This window comes from Penaeus monodon, chromosome 7, assembly GCF_015228065.2.
Source record: "Penaeus monodon isolate SGIC_2016 chromosome 7, NSTDA_Pmon_1, whole genome shotgun sequence".
In the NCBI taxonomy this organism is placed as follows: domain Eukaryota; kingdom Metazoa; phylum Arthropoda; class Malacostraca; order Decapoda; family Penaeidae; genus Penaeus; species Penaeus monodon.
Window position 1 is genome coordinate 1,414,753 of NC_051392.1, and position 7,388 is coordinate 1,422,140.

General features: G+C 45.0%; 1 protein-coding gene and 1 pseudogene across 1 annotated transcript in view; one reads left to right on the forward strand and one right to left on the reverse strand.

The window, feature by feature from the left end:
• LOC119574920 overlaps positions 1–5,426 on the reverse strand; it is a 15,870-nt gene extending 10,444 nt beyond the window's left edge. Inside the window, exons 1-3 of the mRNA XM_037922192.1 lie at positions 4,466–5,426; positions 2,728–2,860; positions 2,111–2,207 (exon numbers count right to left, since the gene is read on the reverse strand). Coding sequence (XP_037778120.1) covers positions 2,111–2,207; positions 2,728–2,860; positions 4,466–5,398 — 1,163 coding nt within the window. The 5' untranslated portion in view covers positions 5,399–5,426. The remainder of the gene's footprint in view (positions 1–2,110; positions 2,208–2,727; positions 2,861–4,465) is intronic.
• Positions 5,427–5,459: 33 nt separating this feature from the next.
• The window catches only part of LOC119574921, a 7,060-nt pseudogene continuing 5,131 nt past the window's right edge, over positions 5,460–7,388 (forward strand).

The following is a 7,388-nucleotide window of genomic DNA, read 5'->3' on the forward strand; positions in this document are numbered from 1 at the left end:
GATGAAGATGAAGATGAAGATGAAGATGAAGATAAAGATAAAGATAAAGATAAAGATAAAGATGAAGATGAAGATGAAGATGAAGATGAAGAAGAAGGAGGTAGAATTAGAAGAGCAGATAGAATAAGATGAGTGTCAGGGTTCGTTTTAAGAATCAGAGCGGTCGGGTCAACAGAAACACTCCAGAAGAAACATACACAAGGTTTTTACTGTTAAGGGCACACTAATACAGAAAACAAAACAGGATATATACAGAACAGCAGGGAGAGGATCCAGCAAATCAGGTTAAGTCACATGGCAGAAGGAAGCACACACGTCAAAGTTATAGGACAACTGTTGAATTTTTGCCGGGTGTTCCTTTTACATGTTGCGCTGATGTAAAGGTCTTACCGTCACCCACACTCTTCCAGCGATCACGGTCCTGCCTTCTGTCAAACTTGCTGCACCGTTGCTCCTCCTGGGCAGGCAGCCCCTCCAGGGTATAATCGGCAGGCAGCTCCTCCAGGGTATAATCAGCAGGCAGCTCCTCCAGAGTATCCTGGGCAGGCAGCTCCTCCAGAGTATCCTGGGCAGGCAGCTCCTCCGCCACGTCCTGAGCAGGAAGCTACTCCGCAGCATCCTGGGCAGGCAGCTCCTCCGCTGCGTCCTGGGCAAGCATTCTCGGCAGGAGGCTCCTCCCACCAGACCCTTGGGCAGGCATCCCATGCCAACTGGTGTTTGGGTGCACAACCCGCACCCATAGTAGGCAGCTCCTCTGAAAGTATGATACCCACCAGATCCTTCGGCGGGCATCCCACACCAACTGGTTGTTCAGGTGCACATCCAGCACCCACCAGTTGCGCAAGCAAAAATGCAATAGCAGTCAGCTCCTCCTATTTACATGCCACTGCAGTCACTTCCTCTGGCATGTGTTTCACCATTGGCTGAGGTTTCCTCGAACATGCCTGCTTCTTCCAACGGTCATCCCCGAGAGTCCCCTTCATTTCTGTCCGTCTTGCCAACAGGCTTCGTGCTGTGATGGTTCCTTGGGCAGACGGATGGTATCCATGTGCGATTCTGTGGTCAGTCGCTCCTCTGGCCAGTATTCTAGTCCCGGGATTTTCACCTGTTTTGCCCAGGACGACGTGCTTCCTTGCATTAGGAGGGTCAGAGCAAGGCCCCGTTCCTCCATAGTGCTTGCTCTGCTTTCCAGCATCTTTCCTCCTCGCGGTTCCTGCAATGCTGCTCTTCCTACAGCTGCCTCTGTTTCTCCCGTTTCTGGTAGCAAAAAGCAGCTACTTGCGTCTGATCATCTCCTGCTTCTGAATGAAGTGTAAGAAAGCCATGCCTTCAAGGCCCTGCAGTTCACCTTCCTGCACACAGTTCCTCATGGTGCTGTTTTCCAGACCTTCTGATCCTGGCACGGTTGCCAATATCAGGGTTTGATTTAAGGAATCAGAGCAGTCAGATCAACGGAAACACACCAGAGCAAACATACAGAAGTTTTTACTGCTAGGGATACTACAATACACAAAACAAAACAGGATATGTACAAACAGAAGGGAGAGGATCCAGAGGAGCAGGCGAGGTCACAAGGCAGAAGGAAGCACACAGGTCAATGTCACAGGACAACTGTTGAATTTTTGCCTGGTGCTCCTTTTATGTGCCACACCAATATAAAGGCCCGATACCCTCATTCCCCACAAGGTGCGCGAGCCAATCGGGAAGGACCTAAGCCAGCCGCTCGGAGTGAGATACGCATCACCGAAGGACCTGAGCAATCTCACACTTGTGACAATGAGGAAGAGGAGGAGGAGGAGGAGGAGGAGGAGGAGGAGGAGGAGGAGGAGGAGGAGGAGAGAGGAGAGGAGAAGGAGAAGGAGAAGGAGAAGGAGAAGGAGAGAGGAGGAGGAGGAGGAGGAGGAGAAGGAGGAGAAGGAGGAGAAGGAGGAGGAGGAGGAGGAGGAGGAGAAGGAGGAGGAGGAGGAGGAGAAGAAGACGAAAAGGAGACAAAACATAATCCACAGAAAAGAAAAATCGAAGAAGGCAAAGCACAAATGGGGAGATCCAAATGAGAACATAAACAAGGAAAGAAATTTACACATCAGACCAACACCCATCTGAGACTTACATATCGATATCCGAGCCGAGAGCGCCGAGGAACTCTTGCTGCCGCTGCTGGAGCCTTTCCTCCTTTTCATAGCTTTGTTCCACTGTGTAGTCCTCACCTAAAGAAGGGAGAGATGGGGGAGCAATGAGACAGAGTAATGAGAAGCAATGAGGAGGAATGAGGATAGTGTGGAGTGATGAAAAAGAGCAATGAGGGGGAGGAAGAGGAGTAATGCAAGGCAATAGGAGAGAGCAAAAAAGAGGAGGAATGATGAGCAAAAGGAGGAAGAACAATTAGGAGGAGGAGGAGGAGGAGGAGGAGGAGGAGGAGGAGGAGGAGGAGGAGGAGGAGGAGGAGGAGGAGGAGGAGGAGGAGGAGGAGGAGGAGGAGGAGGAGGAGGAGGGAGGAGTGAGGGAGAGGAAGAGGAGGTGTAATGAGGGGTGATGAGGAGGACGAAATGCAATGGTGATGTGGTAAATAAATGTGTAAATGTCAAAAAATCAGGATGAACATGAATATTCAATTTTAAAATCCTACAAAAGAGTAAACATTAAAAAAAAGTAATAATAATAATATTAGCAATACTAACAAAAGGTGATAATGATGAAAATGCCTCAAAACAAAGGGGGGAGGCTTACTGGGGTTCCGTATGACTTCAACTCGCAGGATGCCCTCGCGCGGCCAGTCATCGCGCACGTGGTCCAGGCAGGTGATGGGGGCCCGCGTGAAGGCTAGGTGAATGTACACCAGCAGGAACAAGGTTGTCAGTGCCTGCAAGAGGGAGAGAGAACAAAGGTTTAGAAGAAATGACAACACAGGCAAAAGAAAAGGAGAGGTAGAGAAGAGGAATAAAAAGAGATGAGAAAAGCTGATGGAAAGAAAGATGAGAGATAAGGAAAAGATGAAAAAGATAAAGGAAAATTACGAAAAGAGAGAGTAAAGGAAAGTGAGAGAAAGAGAGGAGAGGACAGATACAGGACGAAATATAAAGAAAGAGAATGACCTAAAGCAAAAGAAAATCTTATGTGCAAATCATCACTTACATCAAGTCTCATAAGCAGCATAAGTAGATCACATCCTAAAGGTTATAACATCATTACTACATTTGAAGAATCACACACATTCACATTCACACACACATACACATACACATACACATATACATATAGATATAGATATACATACACATACACATACACATACACACACATACACACATTCACTCTCCACTCACACTTAGACGTTCACTCACACATTCACCCTCACTCACACTCACACACAAATATTACTAACAAAACATCATCTTTAGAAACAGAAATAGCAAGTCACCCTTAGGAAATAAAAATGTTATGCCAGTCACTTATGAATAATATGCTCAGAGAGAAAAATAAATCAATAAAAAGAAAAAAGAAAAAGGATTACAGCAATGATGATGAGCAGAGAGAGCAGGAGGAGGAGGAGCAGGAGGAGGAGCAGGAGGAGCAGCAGCAGGTACAGAAGAAGCAGAGAGAGCAGGAGGAGGAGCAGGAGCAGCAGGGGGGAGGAGCAGGAGGAAAAGGCAACAGATATTCATGGCGGAAGAAAAAATATGAAAACGACAAAGTGAAGCACAAGATACAAACAGTGAGGTGAAAGGAGAAAAGGAAGAAACCTAGTAAGAGAAAGAACAGAATAAAGAGAAAAAACAAAAGAAGAAGAAGAAGAAGAAGAAGAAGAAGAAGAAGAAGAAGAAGAAGAGGAAGAAGAAAGAAGAAGAAGAGAAAAGAGAAAGAAGGAAAAGAAAAGAAAGAGGAAAGAGAAAGAGAAGAGGAAAGAGGAAGAGAAGAGAGAAGAAAGAAAAGAAGAAGAGAAGAAGAAGAAGAAGAAGAAGAGGAAGAAGAGAAGAGGAAGAGGAAGAGGAAGAGGAAGAGGAAGAGGAAGAGGAAGAGGAAGAGGAAGAGGAAGAAGGAGAAGGAGAAGGAGAAGGAGAAGGAGAAGGAGAAGGAGAAGGAGAAGAGGAAGAGGAAGGGGAAGGAGAAGAAGGAGAAGGAGAAGAAGAAGAAGAAGAAGAAGAAGAAGAAGAAGAAGAAGAAGAAGAAGAAGAAGAAAAAAAAAAATCTTTGCCTTATAGAACAAGAAGAAATATATTTTCTATATAAAAGTTTATCATTGCTGGATTCTTTGCCAGAATTCCTTTCCCAAGAGCAACAAGGTAGAGGAAGAGGAAGAGGAAAAGAAAGAGGAAGAAGAAAAAGAAAGTAAAGAATCTAAATACAACCTCACAAAGCTCTGGCTTATGGAACAAGAGGCAAGAAATATATTTTCCCACAGAGAGTTTATTATGAGACAAACCATCACTGGATTCTGGCAGCGAGGAAGATCCACTCTGATCCTTACCTTGAGGAGAACTGTGAATTCAATGAGCCTCCTCATGGGTGGCGGGAAGGCCCGCGCATACCCTACAGCCAGACGGAAGAACAGGGCCTGGAAGAGCCGCTCTCGAATGTTGGCCAGCCCGTTGTTGTTGTTGTTGTTATTGTTGTTGTTATTGTTGTTGTTATTGTTATTATTGTTATTATTATTGTTGTTGTTGTTGTTATTGTTGTTGTTGTTATTGTTGTTGGTGTTGTTTCCCGCCCTGTTCTGGCCCTCGTTGGGGTTCTGCTGCGAACTGTTATTCCCCGCGTTGGCATTCTCCTGCTCTTGCGTTGGGGGTTGTTCTTCGGTTAAGGGAGGCTGTTCTGCGGATGCAGACTGTGGTGGAGGGGGTTCAGTGGGAGGAGGGGGAATCTCTGTTTGGGCCGGGGTTTCCCTGGGTGGAGAAGGCTCAGTCTGGGGCGGCGCTTCTGTTGAGACGTCTTGAGAGGCAGAAGCAGTTTCTTCAAGGGAGGGAGTGCGTTCCATACTTTTATGAGTGTCTGTGGGGAGGCCGCCACTGCACTCAGGGTTCCTTTCAAAGGAGGAGGGAGAGCCGGAGGTAGACGCAGGGGTTTGAAGCTCTACTGACGTGGGATACAAGGTATTTCTGTCCATAAGGGAGCTTTGTTGTCTGTGCTCTTTCGGTCCCAAAACTCGCTCTGGGGTATACTGTAGCCGCCCCTCAGGAGACCTCTCTCCCTCTGCTGGCGGCGAAAGTCTGGACTGACACTGGTGATCATTGGGTAAGGATGCAGAAGGCGCTTTTGATATGGAAGGAGAGGGAAGGGCAGCGGCAGAGAGGTCTAGGCTGGAGGAGTCTTCTTTTTCAGATGTCTGCACTCGGCCAGCGGCCTCCGACTCCACAGCAGGACTGGGGGTCAGAGGAGAGTCGGAATGCCGCAACTCCGACATGGCGATGTGCCTATCTGGAAGACAAAGAAGTGGGTGTCAAGGCTTTACAATATCATGCAATATGCAGCAAAGGTAACTGTACCAATAAAAGTAATATTGATGTAATAAAATACAATATGCTTTTTGTTAATCCAAAGAAGAATGATTCAAGAGCCATCCAAAATAGACTTAAGCAAGTAATAATAATGTTAATAATGATGATGATGACGATGACGATGACGATGACGATGACGATGACGATGACGATGACGATGACGATGACGATGACGATAGCAATAATAATAATAAATACAATAATCATAACAACAACAATAATAATAATAGTAATCATAATAACAATTACAATAATAACAACAACTACAGTAATAACAACTATCATAATAACAGCAACTATGATAACAACTTTAACAATGACAACTATAATGATAACTGCAAAAAATATCTACTAACACCAATGATAATGAAAATAAACTACATATCGAAATCAGCGATAAAATCTACCCTGATAAACTCAAGCAATCCCCCCCCATCCCCCCATCCATGATAAGCCAATGATAAGGTCTTGTACCTACATCCCCAACCAAATGCTTGAAGCTCCTAGAAACTTGACGAGTATTTTATGTAACACTCACATGCGAGCGCACACACACACACACACACACACACACACACACACACACACACACACACACACACACACACACACACACACACACACACAAGAATATGTTACCTACCTATGCACCAGCCTATAATAATGACAGTGATAGCCTGTGACTACGACTCATTCTGTACTCTCATTATCTGCAGAAAGTCAGGAACCGTAAATATCATGACGTGAAAACAAGGTCTCAAGATAATCTCCAACACTGATTTCTGAAATTTTGGGGGGATGGCCAGCACCTTAATAGAGTTGCAAGTCACTGTACAAAATATAAGTTTTTATCAGAGGAGAGGCAGAGAAGAGCAAGTTCTTCTGACTGGTTTTTATGCAGTTCTATGATGACAACCTCAGCATAGACAAGTTCACCTCTCCTTTTGCCATTGTATGTGTATCTATATAATGAGTTCATAAATACACCTACTTGTGTGTGTGTGTGTGTGTGTGTGTGTGTGTGTAAGTGTGTGTATGTGTGTGTGTGTGTGTGCGTGTAAGTGTGTGTGCGTGTAAGTGTATGTGTGTGTGTGTGTGTGTGTGTGGTGTGGGGTGTGTGTGTGTGTGTGTGTGGTGTGTGGTGTGTGTGTGTTTTGGTGTGTTTGTGTGTTTTGTGTGTGTGTGTGTGAGTGGGGTGTTTTGAGTGTGTGTGTGTAAGTTGTGTGTAAGGTGTGTGTGTAAGTGGGGTGTGTAAGTGTCCTTGTGTGGTAGTGGTGGTGTGTGTGTAAGTGCTGTGGTGTGTTTAAGTGTGTGTGGTGTGTTTAAGTGTGTGGGGTGTGTGTAAGTGTTTGTGTGTAAGTGTGTGTGTGTGTGTGTGTGTGTTAGTGATAGATTTAGATAGTGTGTGTGTGTAAGTGTGTTGTGGCGTGTGTAAGTGGTGTGTGTATGGTAAGTGGTGCGTTCTAAGTGTGTGTGTAAGTGTGTGTGTAGGTGTGGTAGTGGTGTATAGTGTGTGTGTAAGGGTGTTGTGGTATAGTGTTGTGTGTGTGTGCAAGGTGTGTGTGTGTAATGTGTTGTGTGTGAAGTGTGTGTGTGTAAGTGTGTGTGTAATGTGTTGTGTGTAAGTGTGTGTGGTAAGGTGGTGTGTAAGTGGGTGTGTGTAAGTGTGGTGTGTAAGGTTGTGTACTCTGTGTTTAAGTGTGTGTGTGTAAGTGTGTGTTTAAGTGTGTGTGTTGTGGTGTGTGTGATAAAACAAAACAAATTTAAAGCATATTGCATAAAAAAAAATTCTTGTTTTATACATGACCAAATGTACCCACTTTTCAGGTAAACATTTCATGTTAGAACAGAAAAAAATTCAATTGATTTTCTCATGTTTTCTTATCTCCCAGTGGG